At 39.4% G+C, this 20081-nt stretch overlaps 2 protein-coding genes across 4 annotated transcripts in view; both read left to right on the forward strand.

Annotated features, from left to right (window-relative positions):
* The first annotated feature begins 9926 nt into the window (after window positions 1-9926).
* ntng1a (netrin g1a) overlaps window positions 9927-20081 on the forward strand; it is a 130713-nt gene continuing 120558 nt past the window's right edge. The window contains exons 1-3 of one of the 3 annotated variants that reach the window (XM_054765178.1): window positions 9927-10071; window positions 18048-18100; window positions 19895-19986. The gene's annotated coding sequence lies outside the window, so the exon portion shown is untranslated. Of the gene's footprint in view, window positions 10072-18047; window positions 18101-19760; window positions 19987-20081 lie in introns of those variants that run through there. The other 2 variants (XM_054765179.1, XM_054765177.1) reach the window with 2 other exon arrangements.
* On the forward strand, window positions 11651-13235 carry prmt6 (protein arginine methyltransferase 6). Its single transcript, XM_054765189.1, has one exon. The coding sequence runs from the start codon at window positions 11673-11675 to the stop codon at window positions 12729-12731; it is 1059 nt and encodes a 352-aa protein (XP_054621164.1). The 5' UTR covers window positions 11651-11672; the 3' UTR covers window positions 12732-13235.

The following is a 20081-nucleotide window of genomic DNA, read 5'->3' on the forward strand; positions in this document are numbered from 1 at the left end:
CTTATTTATGTCTTATAGGTCTTATTTTGTCTTATGTCTGCTATATTGGGTAATTGTGTATCACGGTCGGGTCTGGAACCAATTCACTTTTAAAATTCTCTGTATTTATTATATTGAAGTCATGATTCATTCTGAAATATTGAGACACTGCAATCTGCATAATTAGGTTGATTTAGTACATTAGTTAGTTATGACTTCCATTATATTATAATATAACCATAATATGTTTTGCCCATCCTAATTTTCCAAAAATTACAACTTGATTTTGTTTTGTTTCTTTCTCATAGTATTACGACTTAAAAAATATAACAATTTTTCTTTAATATCTCAACTCTAAAATAGCATTTTTCCTCATAATATTGCAAGTTTATTCTCGGAAAAATTGTGACTTTTATTCTCGTTGGAATGCAATCTTTTTTTTCCTGTTCGTATTTTGACTTTATTCTCATCAAATTACTCCTGTTTTTTCTTTAATTATTATTTTGCTGAGGTTTTTTTCCCCAACTGTTTCAACTTTCTTTGTAGATTTTCTTCTCGTCATGACTTTATTCTCTACAAAACCTTTTCTGCAACCTAATTTTTGAAAAATGTTAACTTTTTGTTTGTTTCTCATAATATTGTCTTTTTTTCATAATATTTCAATATTATACTACAAAAATATTTCCCCCCGTAATATTACATCTTCTTTTAAAGTGACACCATATTTCTGTTCGTATTTTGACCTTATTCTTGTAAAATTGTTGCTGATGTTTCCATTTTTGCTGTTGTTTTTTTTAGTTTGCAAACGGCTGCGGCCCCTGTCCCAGATCGACAGTGATGGTGGCATTTACCCATGATAGCTTCACACCAACATTGTTTGTTTTCCATGCCAGCATGCTTTCATGTGAGTGTATGACCGCAGCCCAGGTGCACCGAGAGTACGCGGTCTGTACTTTACATTGGTGGTGTCGCGCAGTAAAGCCAGAATACAAGTCGCACTCAAGGGGACCTGATAATGCCCTTCCTGGTAAAACTCAACTCAACTGCATGTGTCCTTATTAAACTCGGTGTAAAACAAGAGAAGAATAGGTGACTTCGAGCTACAGAGTAATAGTTGGATGCAGAGGGACCATACAGTACTTCCCTGCATGCAGCGCCTCCACGCCATCCTGGCTGGTGTCCTCGCTGCACAATCATTTCCAGCACGCTGCATGTCTTCACACTTTCTTCCAGGCAATATAGCAAACTCCTAACTGACTCTCTGGGGACGGAGAACGACCCGGTCTAACTAAATATCCAGTGCAGTGGCCCAAAGTAGCCATTTAAGACTGCGGTGTAATGTCCCTTCTGGCACTTCCTGCCCGTCCAATTAGAGGTCCGAGGCGAGGTACTCAAGCCGAGCGCCGCTTTGGATAGATGATGTCATTGTTTGGGGATGAAGATAAAGCTGGGTGGCTCTGCATGGATCCCAAAGTGAGACTTTTAGAAAGCGGAATGGAAAGGCAAAAGTACTTGCGTGTTATTTGTTCAAAAATAACTAAGCAGGGCACCGTGTTTATGCCCCACAAATGATGTACCGCCGCTTTCTTTATGTGTAAAAACGGTGGCCTGTGATAGTTTATGTCGCCTGTGGACATTCTTTGCCCTTGGGCTGACGTTGTTCCACTTGCGGGTTCACACGAGGACATCCACAGCACCCAAGGCGAGGATGTACATTTTACTTCAAGTCATTTGTGCCTAACAGCAGGAACATCTCACTTTTCCATGCACGGTTACTCACTATTTTTATATGTTTTACTTTGTTCTGACCCAAACGCATCAACAGCAGTGGAATTGCAACTCGCAAACACGTCTCTAGTCTTCTTGGTCCTGGGAGCAACACTTCCTCGTTCTCGAGGTGCATTCACAGACACTGCGAACAACGTCGTTATTAATCTCTGCTCTAAGTCAGGGGTGTCCAAACTTTTTCCAGCGAGGGCCACTTAGAGAAAAATGAAAGGATGCAACTTTGCCACTTTGATATTTTGCAAAGCAACACACGCTAGGAAGTTAAATATAATGTTAAATATACGTCATATCTCCGCTTTGTCATATGGGTGGAAAAGCAAGTTTTTAATATCAACTTTGGTCATTGCTGTTTTTTCTTCATTTTTGCTTTTTTTTCAATTTTCCTCATATGAATGTTAATAAAATAATACTTTATTTTTGTAAAAATATATATATATATATTCAAGTAAAAAACAGCTGTTTTTTCCATCTTTGCTGTTGCTTTTTTCAAATATTTTACAAGTTGAAAACAAATTCTGTATTATTTCAACTCTATGCTACAAAAATGAGATTATTTTCCCTCAGAACATTCTTCCTGAGAATACGACATTCTCTTCATTTTTTACTTTATGCCCATAAAATCACAGCCGTTCTTTTCATTTCTGCTCTTTCTTCCACTGAATTTCATTTCCATAATTATGACTTTATTGTCTTATTTTGGCTTTATTCCTGTAATATGATTTTTTTTTCCACACCCTAATTTCCCAAAAATTACAACTTTATTTTTTGTCTCTCATAATATTACGACTTAGAAACAAATATATTTTTCGTCTTTAATATTTGAACTCTATGCCACTAAAATGCTTATGTTTTTCATATTAAATGTTTATTCTCGTACAATTAAGACTTTCCTTCCCGTTGGAACCGTCAACATTTTGACTTTATTGTCATATAATTACAACTAGTGCAATTTGTGCAGCAGTTTGCTGCATCTTAAAAGTGATGGTGTCTTTGAACGCAACACCTCACTGCCGGTAGCAACGGGTGTGATGAGTGTGATGGAAATGTTGTGCTGCTATTAAAGATGCTAGTTGGGCAAATAGATTTTCCAGACGTGTGTGTGGTATCGTTTGTCACTTCGTTTGGGGCCGTTAATACATGAATAAGTACTATATACTGTATACTGTATATCTACTGTATACGTGCGTCCTGCCATGCACTAAAATACAGTACGAACGGGCATAACTGGTTAACGGTGAGGAAGCATGTATTTAATAATTATGAACTGCATTTTTACTGACTCAAAATACAAATAAAAAATGTGTCATTTATGGTAATTAAGTGCAGTGACTTGGCGGAAGCCACGGCGGTGCGTCGTGCCAGATAGTAGGCAGGCCAGAACGTAATGAGGGAAGTGTTGAAAACAAAGGAGCCATGGTGGCTGTCATGGCTCACAGGCTACGGCAGCGTTCCATTAAGCTGTTAAGCAGCTCATTAGCTTGTTTTTATTCCCTTTATATTCTCCCTCATATTGAAATCAATCACATTCCGATATTAAGCTGTCAAGAATGGCGTGTTAGGACGCTGCTTTGAAGCTTGTTAAAAATAACGTACACACATTCCGGTGCCATTTTATCCACATGGAGGCAAGGCGGTGATATTGGAACAAAACAAGCACGTTTGCCTCATAAATCCTGGCTCTCTTGTTTCGATTTCAAATTCCTTACATCAGATAATGTGGCATAAAATCCTTTATCTGTGCGCTCGAGCGCTTTAATTTCATATTTTCATTCCAGCTGCTTGAGGTCGTGGACAGATCGATGCGTGCAATTAGACACGCGAGGCCGGGCAATTGTGCTAATGTGCTTCAATAGATTTTCTTATTTCTTTGGAGGCATCCAATACTGGACAGCTAAATCTGGAGCGCTCGTCTTTGGGGTCACCATCTTCCTGATAAGAACAGCGCGGGAGCGAGACACGACCGCAACACCGTCGCGCGATATGTGATCGTGTGCCACCGCATTGTTCCGGGCGGAGCCGCGCGGTGAAAAATGAAAGATGCAACTTTGCCACGTTGGTGTTTTGGAAAGCAGCACATGTACAGTAGATACTGTATGCTAGCAAGTTCCATTTCTGTCGGGGAAAAAGCCTTTTAGTGTGAACTTCAGCCTTTGCTCCCCCCTCCCCCCCCCCCCATTGTCACCTATTTTTCAAAATATTTCAACTTTCTTCTTAAATAAGATGTTAAAAATGTTTTTAAAAAATCGTAATATTATGACTTTATTCTTGGACCATAACGTTTTACATCACCTCATTTTCCCAAAATGTGTTATTTTTTCCTTATTTCTTCATTTTAACTTCATGCTACTAAAAAGATGCTAAGATTTTATTCTCATAAAACTGTGAACTTTTTGCTTGTGAAATTGCGGCTTTTTTTTCTCAATTTTTTGACTTTATTTTTGTAAAATTACCGCTGTTTTTTTTTTTTCATTTTTGCTGTTTTTATTTTAATGTCCAACTATTTCAACGCCATTCTTGCACATTTTCTTCTTGTAATTGTGACTTTATTCCCATAATATTTTGACTTCATTCTCATCGTATTCTAACTTTTTCCGCAACCTCATTTTGCACAAATGACAAATGTAGTTGTCGTTTTGTTTCTCACAATGTTATTTTATGACTTAAACATGTTTTCATTTTTTCTATATTTCAGTTTTATGCTACTAAATTGCCATTTTTCCTCATAATATTCTGAGTTTTTCTCATAAAATTGCTACTTTTTTTTCTCTCAGAAGGTTGAGACGTTTTTCTCTTAATATTTTGAGTTTATTCTTGTATTTTTTTTTATTTTTGTACATTTTCTTCTCATAAGTATGACATCTTTCACGTAATATTTTGACTTTTGTAACATAATAACTTTTTCCGCAACCTAATTTAAAAAAAAATTACAACTTTATCTGTTGTCGTGTTTGTTTCTCATTATGTTTTTTTTCTTTAATATTTCAACTTTATGCTACCGAAATGGTGTTATTGTTCCTCATAATAAGACAATGTTTTTCTCATAAAAATAAAAAAAAAATCTTGTTAGATTGCAACTTTTTTCTCTTAAAATTTCAACTTTATTCTTGTAAAATTACTGCAGATTTTTTTTCTTGTTAAACTATATTTGTAGGATGCGCCGCAGGTCGTACTTTGTACACCCCTGAGTTAGTAAAAATGTGTGATTATACTACTGTACCATAATGCAACATGTATTTTTTGAATTGCAACTTTGAATTCTGATGACTAATGATTTGGTTTCCTAAATGTTTCCCATGACGTGGACAGGGTCGACACAGGGTCGACAATAACACTAAAAAGGACGAAGCCGACTGCTTATTATTGAAGTTGAAGCAATCCGTCATGGCTGCCCCCATCCTCTGTGCTCGTATGTGTCTGGTAATATCCAAACAAGTGTTTCCGTGTGAACGTGTCTGGGCCTGTCCGCTCAGATAAACGTCGTGCTGACACACACTAACTACCAGCACAGGTTCTCTCTCCGCCTGTCTTCTACCTTCAGGGTGAGACGCACAGCACCTTAACAGAAAGTGAATGCTGCCTTCTGTCCCTTTGAAACAGCATTGATTTTTTTTTTTTTTTTTTTTTAACTTAGCAGCAGCCAAGGTCAGCGGCAAGAACGAGCCGGGAGCGGCTTATCGCCTCAAAAATACCACACCTGCCCGTCATGTCTGTGTGTTGAAGGGGAAATAAAAACAAATGATAATACCTGGCTGATTGGGCCCTTGCATCAAGCTTCATGCACGGCATTTCTAGGTTTGTATGTGCCTCATAACCTCATAACTGTGTTAGCTAGCAAAAGAACTACAGAGTCAACATCATAGACGTGCGACGAGTTGACTTCCGCTTCCTGTTTCCATGCATTAGCAGGCTATTAGGATGCTAACAAGGATGCTATGTGATAAAAGATATATTAAGAACAGTTGGACTCAGGCAATCCTTTAATAACACGACTAGACGCATCCCTTATTGTATGCTAACCAGAGGCAAAGGCAACATTTTTTATGTTAACCAAAAACCATGCTAACCGAGGTTCCGCTGTATTTATGTTTTACTACTTTTAACTACTTAGCCTATTTTGTGCACGCAAAAACCATCTAACTTTAGCGCATTCTGTGTTATCATTCATTTTGTGTTATTTTGCAGCTGTGATCAATAAGAAAATCAGAGACTTTTGGCATAATTGTTAGCTAGCAAATAACTACAGAGTCCACCGCTAATGACATCGAAGACGGGCGACAGAGCTGACTTCCGCTTCCTGTTTCCATGAATTAGCTAGCTCATAGGATGCTAACAAGGCTGTTTTGTGATTTTAAAAAACCCATTAAGAATGCAGTTGGACGCAGTGTATTAATAGCGCGACAATACGCGTCCCATATTGTACGCTAACTGGAAAACGGGTGTGAACCCAAGCTACATTTTTGACATAGCAGAAAAACTTGCTCGCCGTAGTGCCATTGTACTTGTGTTTTGTTACTTTTAACTACATAGTCTATTTTTTTATGTGCTAAAACATCTAATTTTAGCGCATTTTGTGTTACCATTCATTTTGTGTTATTTTGCAGGTGTGATCAATAAGTAAAGCAGAGACTTGTGGCGTAACTGTGTTAGCTAGTACATAACTACAAAGTCAACCGCTGATGACATCATAGACGAGTGACAGAGCTGACTCTGTTCCTGTTTCCATGTATTCGCTAGCTAAGAGGATGCTAACAAGGATGTTTATAGATTATAAAACACATTAAGAGCACAGTTGGATTCACGCAGTGTATTAATAGCGCGACAAGACGCGGCTCATTTTGTCCGCTAACCGGAAAATGTACGCAAAGCAAGCCAAAATTTGCGAACAAATTTTGGACATAACCAAACAAACATACTAAATGTGTGTGTGCTAACTGAGGTTCCACTATACTTACATTTTACTACTTTTAACTACTTTCACCTGCCAAAACCATCTAATTTCAGCGCATTTTAAGTAACCATCTTGACATTTTATCAAGTTAAAAACTGCGATATATGCTATAAAATATCAAATCCACGCAAACCGAGGCGGTGTTGTTTTTTTGGACGTTAACCGAAAAGCATGCTAACCGAAGCTAACCACGACTCCACTGTATTTATCTTTTACTACTTTTAACTACGTCTTCATTAATGCAATGTTTACAAACGCGTGTAAAAAAGTAACCAAACTACAAACACCTCATTTTAGCGCATTTTGTCTTCCCATCTTGACTTTGCATGACGTTGGGGGAAAAACACAGCCTGGGTAACGTGATCTAATTGCAGTGTCATGTCACCGATCCTCGGGTGCGTGAGGGAAGTGAGTCTACGGGGGGGGGTGTAATTAATGAATTGATTTCTCGGGCTGTGGATTGACAGGCCAAGGTTCCCGCTACGACGGGATTGGCCGGCGCGACAGAGGGGTGGAAGGCTGAGCGTGTGGTGCGCTGGTGACCGCACAAATAAGATGGAATGAAAAAGCCCCCCGGCAAGAAATTTTGTTGCGGCCCATTGTTATAAGTTTTGTGCTGATAAGCACTGGCGCACACACGCCGAGGCCGCGCAGGGAGATGCCAAAGAAACAATATAACGCGCGCAGACGCAAGAGTCAGCGGGTGTTCACTTGCACCTCAGTGAGATGGCGAGTGACACACCAGCTATCACGTGTTAAACCAGCCTCGTCTTTGTCACTATCACAGACGCGTTCTCACCAGGGGGTGTCCAAAATGCAGCCTGGGGTCCATTTGTGGCCCGCGGCTGCTTTTTCTTGGCCTGTGGCACATTCCGAAATGAATATTTAGCAAGACAACTAAAGAAAACGACAGCAAAAAGGGAAAAATCAGCAATTTTACAAGAAGGAAGTGAAAATATTAGACGATGACTAAATTTGTAGTTTTGGAAAAATTATGTTGCGGAAAGAATGATGTGACGAGAATAAAGTCAAAACATAAAGTCGTCCTTACGAGAAGAAAATTCACAAGACGGAAGTTGAAATTGTTGGAAAACAAAACAAAAAAAACCAGCAGAAATGTGAAAAACACAGAAGACATTTTACCAGAATAAAGTCAACAGATGAAGAGAATAATTTAGCAATTTTATGAGACTAAACTCAGAATATTATGAGGAAAAATGTGGTTTTAGGAGCGTAAAGTTGAAATATTAAAGAAAAAACACTCTTAAAAAAGTTGTAGTGTTATGAGAAACAAACAAAACAATAAAGCTGTCATTTTTTTTGGTTGTGGAAAAGGTTTTGTTACGACAATAAAGTCAAAATATTATGGTAATAAAGTCCTAAATAGGAGAATAAATTTATGAGAAGAATGTTGAAGTAGTTGGATTTCAAAAATGGGGAAAACCAGCTATAATTTTGACGAGAATAAAGTCAAAATATTAAGAGACAAAAGTTGTTTTCTAAAGAGAAAAATGTTTCAATTTTCCAAGAATAAACTGTGAATAACATGAGGAATAAATATAATATTTTAGTAGCAAAGAGCTGAAATATTCAACAGCTCTTTTTAAAAGTCATATGAGAAACAAAACAATGTCATTTTTTGGAGAAGTGATAATATTATGGGAATAAAGTCAAAATATATATTAAAATATATATCAAAATATATATAAATATATTTTTTATCAGAATAAATGTTATGAGAATAAAGTCTAAATATTGTGGCAATAAAGTCATAAGTACGAGAAGAAAATGGATTAGAAGAACGTGGAAGTAGTTATATATAAAAAAAAATTTAAAATGAGAATAAAGTCAAATTATTAAGAGGAAAAAAGTCACAATTTTTACAAGAGTAAAGCCCAAATATGTGGGAAAATAGATGTTCGTAGCATAGAGCTTAAATATTTTTTTTTGTAATCACATGTAAAATAATAAATTGGCATTCAAAGGTTATTGAGGAAAAATGTGTGCTGCATTATGACTGCTCATGAGCGGGTTTACCATTTTTCAAAATAAATGTATAAATTATTATTTTATTATTATTATTTATTATTTATTTATTTATTTATTTATTTATTTATTATTTATTTATTTTATTTATTATTATTATTATTATTATTATTATTAATTATTAGTATTGTGGTTGAATGCAGCCCATAGTTAGGCATTTTTATTTGCATTGTTAAGCATAAAAATGAACAAAAATATTAATACAAGGCATTCAGAAAACGCATTCAAAAATGTGAGCTGTAGTATTCTACACTGGTCAGCAGGTGTCAGTCTTGTTACCCTGTCCAGAAAAAAACAAGGAACTCTCGACATGCTAACATGTGTTTGTTTATGTCTTATTTTCTCTTATGTCTACTATATTGGGTCATGGGAGTGCAAAGGTGACTATAGGGGTGTTATTTCATGTCTAGAGGGCTCTAATCATGTTAAAAACCAAATTTAGAAGGTCATAAACAGGTTTTCTATGCTCTAATTATGAAAATATTAAATGTATTCACGTAAATTGACATATCTCTGGAATTCTGGAACCAATTAAACGCAATAACCGAGAGATTACTGTAGCGACACACGTTCAAATTTAGCACCAAAAGCAACTGGAGGGTGCACTTATGCATGCTAGGTTTGCATTTGTTTCTTTTTCTGTTCTAAAGCTGCTACCTGGAAGTCGAGCCAACAAGTTGAAGCTGTGTCTGCGCTGCTTTACGTACGTTAAGTAGAGTAGTTCTTCCAGTGCGACGAGATTCTGTTTAGGAATGAATTCACTTCCCACAGTCTGCGTCAATTAACTGTGATAACTGAAGGATTTCTGTGTAGTGTACGTCAGATGAGTTTTCCACATTGTACAACGTTTGATGTGGGCAAAAAACATAAAAAATCCACACACTGTAACCTTGGTTTCTAATATTTGGGCGTATGAGACGGCTCATTTCCGCGCGTCTGTGCATGAATACACACACTTTGTGCAAAGATGAAGGTAAACAGGGCCGGCCAGCACAGCGGGAGCTGGATGCTCGGCAGTGTTTGGGTTTTGGCAGCCATTCCACCTGACGCTCGAGAGGAGGCGAGGACAACATGGCCGACGGCTTGTTGTCTCTGTGTGTGGTGTCCAGCAGCGATGCCTCCGAGCTTCCTGCCAAGTACATACCATCACAATGTGTCTGCGTTTCCCAGTCCGGTCATCTATCCATCCCTGCTTTGCACATTGTCCAATTTAGCTCCTGGCCGTACATCAGTGAGGGATTTATCTCGTTCAGTCTTCAGATGATGATGATGGTGGGATGTGTCACGTTTGAGTCGACATGAATAGAAAGGTAAATTGAAGCTTAGATTCCAAAGAGTGTTTGTTTGGAGATAATGCTGACCTTCTCATCATGGCTGCCATTGGCATTCATGCAAAGTCATTTCCCAGCTATTATTTCTATTTTTGACCAGACTCATGCTATCCATTGCATGTGTGTGTTTAAAAAAAAAACAAAAAACAAGCATCCTACAACAATTTTCCTTGTTTTGCTCCTCAGACCACTGCTTCTTCTTTCATGTGTTTCCATCATTATAACACAGGATACAGCGCCTGCTTGTTTGTCCAGTTTACCCACTCTTGGCAAACATGTCTGAAGCGGAGCGGAGTGAAGTCCCACAGGGCCGTCAGGGGGAGAGATCTGCCTGCCAAAACTTTGGGGAAATCTCAGAAGTAGCGTGTTGTAGCTTGTTAAAAGATGTGGACGGCGTGGATGTCTACATGCCGCACGGTGGCCTCGTGGTTAGGCTAAAATTCATTTGCTACAGAATTTAAACAATGAATGAAAAGACAAACATTTATTTTCTGATGAATTTCGCCAATCGCGGTCGTTTGTCGCCTCCCATGTGTGGCGTCCATTACACTCCTGTTACCCGCTATCGTAGACAAAATAACAAAATAAGGCAGCAGACATAGCATAGACCTACGTGTCAGCATTGGGAGAGTTCCTTGTTTTTTTCCGGATAATCGTTTCTGGTGGCTCTTGATGTAACATTGATGTAACATTACTGGCACCTAGTGACCGGTGTAGAATACTACATCTCACATCTTTGTATGCGTCTTCTGAATGCCATATATTTGTATTTTCATTCATTTAGCCGTGATGAAAATGCTTAATTTATGCCAAGAATACATCAAATTTGATTAAAATGTTTGCTTAAATATGACTTTGAACTAATAAGCAGCTGTAATCAACCACAAAACAATAATTGATTGATTGAATTTATATTGAAAAAAACATGAATTCAAACCACGGTGTGGCAGGGGATGACTGGACATTGTGTGTCATCAATACCTGTGTGTAAATATACAATGCAAACATTTGATGTGACTATTTTTAAAAGCATATTATATATTTTATGTATGTACTTTTTAAATATTATTTTTATTGTATCTTATTTTTAATAAAAAAAATACATTACAAAAAATCATTTAAATATTAAGTACAAAAATATGTTTATCAATATTTTTTTACATCCACAAGACACTTAATTGTTCTTGTTAAATGTATTTGTTCGGTCAATTCTGACAAATTGTTGTTATTAAATCCACTTTGAAATGCTTTATATAATAGTTGTATCTTCAAATTGGAGCTTGGCAGCTTGTCTTCTTTTATTGTAAGTTCGAGTTTGACGCCGCTGGTCTGCAGCAACTTCCTCTTGGTGAAAACCTTCTACTCTGATTTGCTTCGGTACGCTAAAAAAATCACGTTATACAGTACTTTTGACTTCATAAACCTTTTCCGGTCTGTGATGCATCATGTGACCTAACGTCATCTTTGCATGTCCATGGGAATTGTAGGCTTTTTGCGCTTCGCCCAAAGCATCACCAACATAAGAAAACTACAAACCCCGTCGTCCGTCAATGCGGAAGTATCTCGAAGACTGTAGAAAGATGTCGCAAACGGCGAAGAAACGAAAATGCGATAAAACCCGACAGGACAACCTTTATTTTGATAGCTATTCAGATGTGACAATTCATGAAGAAATGATAGCGGACCATGTACGAACCAACACGTACAGACTAGCCATTTTGACGAATAGCGAGTCAATTCGAGGTAAGGTTGTACTGGACGTGGGGGCAGGAACCGGCGTTCTGAGCATGTTCTGTGTACAAGCCGGCGCCAAAAAGGTGTACGCAGTCGAAGCGTGTTCCATCGCCGAACAAGCTGTGAAAATTATCAAACACAACAGCATGGACGACACAATCCAAGTCATAAGAGGCACTGTCGAGACTGTGGAGTTACCGGAAATGGTGGATGTGATTGTGAGCGAGTGGATGGGTTATGCTCTCCTGCACGAGTCAATGCTCAACTCGGTCCTGTACGCTCGCGACAAGTGGTTGAAAAATCCCGGCGGGGTTATTCTGCCCAACAAAGCCGAACTCTTCATCACACCCATCAGCGAGCCAGTGGTGGAGGACCGCTTATACTTCTGGTACACGCTCAAGGACAAGTACGGCGTGGACATGTCCTGTATGAGTGACTTTGCCAGAAAATGCATCAAGAACTCGGACATTTCTGTCAGCCCGGTCACCGCCGAGGACGTGCTCTCCCACCCTGCCCGCTTCGCCGAGCTGGACCTGTACACGGCCACGGTGGAGCAGATGCGGTCGGTCAAGGGTCACTTCAGGTGCGAGTCTTTCGGCTCTGCGGCAGTGAACGCTTTCTGCGTCTACTTCACGGTCTCCTTCCCCTGCCCGGACAAACCGCAAGCGCTCGTTCTGTCCACGTCCCCGTTCAAGCCCGAAACCCACTGGAAGCAAGCGGTTCTGTACCTGGATGAGCCCGTGGACGTGATGCAAGACACCCTGGTGAGCGGTGAGGTCAACATGTACCCCTCGGAGGAAAGTGACAGACATATATGCATTCATCTGGAGTACACCGTCGGACAGCAGAAAACACAGTCTAAGACTTTCTCTATCCCCGACTGGACCGCTGAGACGCTGTCGTAGTTTACTGTCCTCGAACTCGCCCCGAAAGGAGCATTATTAAGATTGTAGTTCTCAATGTTTCAGCGCTCATTCATGGATGGCAATATTTTGCAAGTGGCACATTTTATTTGGTGACATCTCAGTGCATTGCACACAAATCCTGTAAAAACGTTTCATGAATGTGTCGGAAATAAAGTGTTTGACTGTAATTTGGATGGTGATTTACTCCTTAAAGTAGCCCGTAGTGGCTGCTAACAGTGCAGTTTGACTCGTCAAACGTCAGAATCCGAACCAAAGCCATGTCTATAATATCCTGTCTGGGTCTGCAACGAGCCGTTGTTATTGTGTTGATCCATCTGAAGATGGGCCTTTGGATTAATCCAGTAATCGGTTGTGCCCGAGAACAGGAGTGTCCAAACTCTCTCCACCCATTCGTATTTTTGATAAAAACACATCTGGATCTCAGCTTTGACGTACGGGAGACGAAAAAGCATATTAGTATGAACTTCACTCCACTCATTTTTGCTTTTTATTTTCCAAATATTTCAACTTCTCAAGTCATTTTGTACATTTTCTTCTTGTAATATTTTGACTTGAATTGCCATAAAATGATCTTTTAAAAAATAGCGTTCTTTCATATTTCCTCTCTGTGCTACTAAAGTGACTTTCTTTTTCCTCCTATTTATTCTCCTAAAATTGTGACATTTTTTCCTCACCAGAATATGGCGTTTTTCTAAATATTTAGATTCTATTGTCGTAATGTTACAACTTTTTTTAAATGCATTTTTAAAAAATTCTCCAAATATTTTAGTAAATTTTCTTCGTGTAATATTATTACTTTATTCATACAACTTTTTCTTCCACATAATTTTCCAAAACTGACTTTTGGTTGCTGCTCATGATATTATGACTTTTTTTTTTTTAAATAGCGTTTTATTTCATTTTTCAACTTAATACTACTAAACTTACATAATTTTCCACTTATTAGGAGCTTATTCTTGGAAAATTGCGACTTTTTTCTCATTAGGACTTTTTTCTGAATATTTTTTTTGTTTATTCTCATCAAATTACAGCAGTTTTTTTCAGTTTTGCTGTATAAAATTTTGCAGCTTTTTAAAATGCATTCTTAATTATGACTTTATTCCCATAATTTGACTTGATTTGTGTAACATAACTTTTCAGATTTTTCCTAATTTTCCAAAACAAACGTTTTTTGGTTTTTCATAATATTACCACGTAAAAAAACATCTTTAATATTTAAACTTGCTATAAAAATGACGTTAATTATTACAACCTTATTCCCGTAAAATCTTTTTTTTCCTCGTTAGATTACAACTTTTTTGTCTTAACATTTTGACTTTAGTCTTGCAAAATTACAACCAATTTTTCAATTTTTGTGGTATTTTTTTTTTTTTTTGGTTACATTTTTTTTTTAAATAATATTTTTAGAGTGTGGTGCCGACCGATAAAAAAAACAGCCGTGGGCCACAAATGACCCCTGGGCCGCACTTTGGACACCCCTCCCCTCGCCGGACCAAGCAATATGAAGCAAACGCAAACAGCTAGCGGTCCTGTAATTTACTATCATTAAAAATGATGTGAGCTGAAAGCTTCCACGATGTTCCTGTCGTTGCAAAGTTCCAAAGGATGGAATCTTACTTGCTTACTCTCATTTTTGTTGCTCTCGGTTTAGTTAAAATTATCACAAGCAGGAAAGGGATACAAAACTTGTTGAAAAGTCTTCGTCGTTTCTGTAAAATGTTGTATTTTTCAGTCAAGACGCGAGGTGAGGTCAGGTATTTCAGTGCTGACAGCTAAGAAGTGGGTTTGTCCTTGAATTGTCAGCCTGTAGAAAGATGGGAAGTGTGCGGCGCGTCTGAGTTGACTGCCATCTGCGACATGCAGATTGTTTTCAAGGTTTCTCATATTGAGAAAACGTCATGTGAAACAACAATTATGCCGCTGATGAGTCTTGCATCTCCACTTTAGGCCAATTTGGACTTTTCAAAGGTCCCCTATTAGGCAAAATACACCTTTTAGGATTTTAGAACCGTAATATATATTACATCAATTTTTCACTTTTTAATGTCATTTATTACTCAATTACATTTGTCCAAGAGCCCGAATTTTTCTTGGCAAAGTCAACCACTGCAATTAAATACATTTTTTTTAGCCCAGTCCCTGTTAAAAGTCCAATTTTCACTGTCTTGTTTTGGGTTTTTTTTTTAGAGTTGTTAGCAATATTTGTTTACATGCGAGTCGTCTTCTATTTGTGATGCGTACGCCTCCCTGTTGCCTCCCGCTTCGTGGAGGAAGTGCTGATTGGATGAGCACTTCTCTCATTAGGCTAAATGAAAATTGGCCATTTGTGGACCGCTGCCGTAGAGCTTGTTTATCACCACCGAAGGTGAGAAAAATTTAAAAAAGGCGCTCAAGCGGTCAATTTTGAAGTTCTTGTGCCCACGCCAAAACATCATACCGCCCCTAGTCACTTAAAAAAAGAAAAAGGGCTTCACTACACGTCTTAAAATAAAACCAGGGACTCTGCCATCTGTTTGTCAGCTATGCATGTGGGAGCTCATGTCTCATGAGACAACTGATAGCATGATAGCCTGTTAAAATGTGGATGTAATGTTAGCGATGTTGCTCCTGGCTAAGCTAGCGTTGCTAACGTTTGTGTCTTCCTGATCCACTCCTTGCGGCTGCGTTGTTTTCTATGCGTTACATGACTTCCATTACTTTTTGGAGAAGCGCAGTGTGACAGTCGATACATAAAAAGTGGATGTTGTGCACAATATCGCTTCTTGGAGCCGCGCGCTCCGTCCGACGTAGGAGTGGGAAAACCACAGCTCGTTAGCATTAAAGCTACAGAAACAAGCTGCGATCATGTCCGCGCCATAATATCAACACCTGAATGAAATATAGAGGTCAGCGTTTCAGGTGTTATGTACGCTGTATGGCTAAAAACAGGCAGTTGTGTATTTTTATTGGATATATTACCAAAAAATAACAGTTGTTTAATAACGTACATGGTTTTCATCTCACAGGGATATGCGTCACATAAATAAATACACAATACATTTTGTACTTTATTTGATTGTATTTATTGTTAGTATCTGATTTGTTGAATTAGTCGGTGTGACTCTGCAACGAAGGGATTCCCACTTCCATCCGTTCTAAACCGCAGAGAAATTATTGAACGTGTTTTTTTCCGGCAGCTTGTTTCTCGATCCCCCGCTGAAACCTGACTGGCGGCGCGGTGTCTAATCACGGCCCCTCATTCATCCTGGTATGCTAATGACACCGCGCACACAAGCCAATGGGATTCAATTCCCGCCGTCGATTACAGTAAGCGATATTTCTGTCAGCACATCCTGAGCTCACAAATGAAGACGGCGGTATTGACAAAAGCTAATTTGGCGGAGCAACCTCCGAAGAGGTGGGCTTCATTTCTCTGGAGGGTGGGGGGCTAAGCGGAGGAGACAATTTGTCATCGTTACCATTAGCTGCCGGAACTGACCGTGTCCACTGCATGGTCCTTCGTTCTGTGGTTTATTTTTACCGGACAGCAATCATTTTGGCCCTGAGCTGCACTTCTCAGCCAAGATAGGTGATGCCTTCTACGAGGCACCTGCTTTAAAGCGCTGAGACAAGCCATGGACGGATGCACCCTGTGCACCACAGACCGCTACGGAATTCACAATCAGTCCTCGTACAATCTCCCAAACGGTGTGAGCCACCCCCTCCCCTCCTGCCCTCCTGCCCTCTAATCCTCTTTCAATCACGCACTTTTTGGATTATGCCTCCATGTAATTCTTTTCAGGTATTGTTTTAGAAGTTAATATGATATTTCAATTTAGGGGAGTCGGTGCACCGGCTTAGAAGCACCAGGCAGGATTGGATAAGCGGTGGAGGTCCGCTTGCAGCAGATTGGAGCTGAGGCTGATAAGCGCGGAGATTGGTCACGTCCGTGAAATGGGTAGTGGCTTTCGCCAAGTGCCTGGTGGGGTTACCGGGTTGGACGAGCCTGGAGTTCGGTTTTCAGAGAGATTATGGCATCGCTGTTTGGCTGTTTGATGTGTGTGGGGTACGGCGGCGCGCTAGCATGAATGAACTAGTAGGCACATTAGCACACAGCATCGGCGTTTCAGACCAAACGTGAGGTGAAAGAAAACCAGTATAGTAGTCTATCTGTGCAGCCTGGGACAAAGTCAGCACACGCACGGTGGTGCGTTCAAGGACCGCCGAACAAAGTGGGCTGGGTTTCACATGCGAAAACTGAAGGATTTGGAGCTGGATATTATTTCTGACATAAGATAATGGCCCGTATTTCCAAAGTTGATATGCATTCACATAAAATTCAATGTAGTCATTTACAAACATGTTTTTTTAAGTGTATTTTTTGTTTTTTTATATTTGCACCTGAAAGCTTCCCTCAATCAAAACCAAAACCCGAACAGGACAGCCGGTCACACCAGGACAAACAGGAAACTGTGGCGTCGGCCGGACAGGGACACGCTGGGACTGCTTGGGCCGTCAGTTTTCTCATAACTCTCATGTGATATGCCGAGAGGTGGGGGAGAACGGGGGTTCTTTACAACACAGGGGTGGAGGTGTGATGTCTGCAGAGGGACCACAGCGCTTCTCTCAAGAAAAAAAAAAAAAAGACGCATTGTCCGGCTGTATGTGATTTTTATTTGTATGCACACTTGCCACAACATTCATTTTTTTATCTGCCCAAAATATTCCATAGACAACATTTAATATGGCCAACATTAGTACAGAACACAGAAAACAAAGACAAACTACAAATGGCCCAAATCCCCCAAAATGGCCCACTACCTGTCATCTTAATGTGATTTCATTTCATTTCATTTTCATTTTTAAAATAATATTATAATAGCAATTAAAGTAAATATCATCACAGATAATTATTAATATGTATTAGTATTTTTTTTACATTCATTTTAATTTTAATTTAAAATTTAAAAATTTGTATTGTAATTTTCCTTTTTTATGATTATTTTTATTTTTAATTCCTTACATATACCTTAATTTTCCTTTTTTATGATTATTTTTATTTTTAATTCCTTACATATATATCTTAATTTTCCTTTGTTATGATTATTTTTTATTTTTAATTCCTTACATATATATACCTTAATTTTCCTTTTTTAGGATTATTTTTATTTTTAAGTCCTTACACGTTCCTGGGATGTTCCATGTAAATTAGCATGGCGCTAGCACATTTGCTGAAATGCGTTGCGTGTGTGTTTTTTTAACCTGGTGTAAGTTGTACTGTAATTGTAATGTGTTGTATTATTTGTTTTTTTACAGCTTTGCAGTGCTTGTCATTAAAGGGGTGATGGTGGGTCCCGCAGCCAAGCCAGGTGAGAACCCCTGCCTTATGACGCCAACATTGATTTCATAGCTTTTCCGTACGCTGATATTAGCAAGTTTAATGAATTCAAATATGAAGAACACGCCTGCAGAGTCTGTGGAATGACCACAACAACAAAGAAATGGTCCTGTGAGTTTGCATATCAGCCTGGTATTTTAGGCAGCACTTAAATGGGCTCTTTGTTAGTTTGCCGCCGTGCGCCTCTCTCTTGTCACAGAGTGAATTAGAAAAAAAGAGGTTCATGACAGGCAAGCTGCCCTTGGGCTACGAGACGGCGAGCGAGCGAGCGAGAGAGAGGGATGGCTGCGTGGAGAGCCGTCTCCATAGTTCCCACCCTTGACAAGTCCAACAATGATGAACTCACCGCGATCATGCTTGTGTGCTTTACAGCTGCCATCCGTGGCGGGGATTAATTGCTGCCACGTTTTGCCGACTATTCTCCTCTGGATACGCGTGTTTTACACACTGAAGCTGCACAAAAAGGCAGAAACGTGAACATCTGGCGTCAGTTTACCTTCGAGGCCTTTTGATGGCACATTTCTTCCGTGATTTGCTTGCTCGGACCCCCATTGTTGTGTTGTGCTGACTTTTATGACAGTTAATTTCGACTTTTAATTGCGGGTGAATGCTGGTGATGCTGACGCCGAACTGCAATGCTGCGTTCGCCTTCGAATCTGGTGGCCAAACTCTGACGAGCTGACACCGGGCTCAGGTGCTGCAGCTAGCATGCTAACAGTTAACATGTTAACACCTAGCATGATAGCGCTAAGTGTCAATATAAGATAATACCTGAAAAAAATGGCTAACATGCTAATATTAGCATACTAACAATGCTAACATGCAAATTGTTAACATGCTAACACCTAACATGAAACCACTATCTATGTTTATCTAAGTTTATACTTTTGAAAATAGCAATAAAAATTGAATATGCTAATTTTAGCATGCTAGTAATGATAACATGCTGGCTGTTAGCATGCTAACACTACCATAATAGTGCTTAGTCTTTATGTAAGTTTATACAAATGATGTAACAACATTTTCGGTTTAAATTTTGCAAGCTGAATTCTTTATTTTTCTTTTCTTTGAATACAAATTCATAAGCAAAATGCGTTGATGCAAATCGTGATCAGCAAAAATCACCAAAAAACCTGAAAAATGTAAAGCGTCTTTACCAGTATCTGCATGGGTGGTATTGGCCCAGTCTTTCCTGGGTATCGGCCCGATCCAGGCGTCTTATATTCGGGTATAAAACAGGTGTCTCTAACTATATCAAGTAAAAAGTTGAACAATAACTCCACTCCCCTTTTTTATCTCTTATTTTTCCACATGATTTCCCCACATTTGACAGACTTTGTGTGCCTTCTTCAAACCGTTCCACGCACGCCCTTGCTCCTTCAGATGCTCTGTTTGATTTGGCTTAGCATATAGTATGGGGTGGGGGGGCCGTCACATATTCCTTGTTTTATCCAAACGCGTGACACGCCGATGCTGAGACATCTTTGATGAATAAAACAAGTGCGGTTCAAGGTGGGGGCTCCCAGCAGCTGCCGTCTGCAAAGAAATCAACTTGAGCTGTCAAAGGCTCACAATGTCTGTGCAGCCACTCTGCTCTCTCTCTCCCCTTCCCTTCTCCTTCTCGTGCTCTTTCTCCCCCTCCTCACACACTGGGACCGTTGGCATCTATCAGGCTCTGCGTTTTTGCAAACTTTTAAGCAATTGCACAGCGTGGGGGACCCTGAGCTATATTTTGTTTTTGTCCCGTGTGGCCGCCTCCCCGTAGGTGACACCGGGCTGAGATGTCCCGTCTTAAAGTGGATTTAGGAGGCTGCAACAGGCGACATGGCCGGCTCTCTCCGGGGCTCTGATACCAAGGTGAGAGGCTTAGAGCTCGCCCCCCCCCCGCCCATTTATTCATATATTTGGTGGGTGTTGATCAACTTTTCAAGCATGTTCTATGCAGGGGTGCA

The sequence above is a fragment of the Dunckerocampus dactyliophorus genome, chromosome 21, assembly GCF_027744805.1.
Source record: "Dunckerocampus dactyliophorus isolate RoL2022-P2 chromosome 21, RoL_Ddac_1.1, whole genome shotgun sequence".
Lineage (NCBI taxonomy): Eukaryota > Metazoa > Chordata > Actinopteri > Syngnathiformes > Syngnathidae > Dunckerocampus > Dunckerocampus dactyliophorus.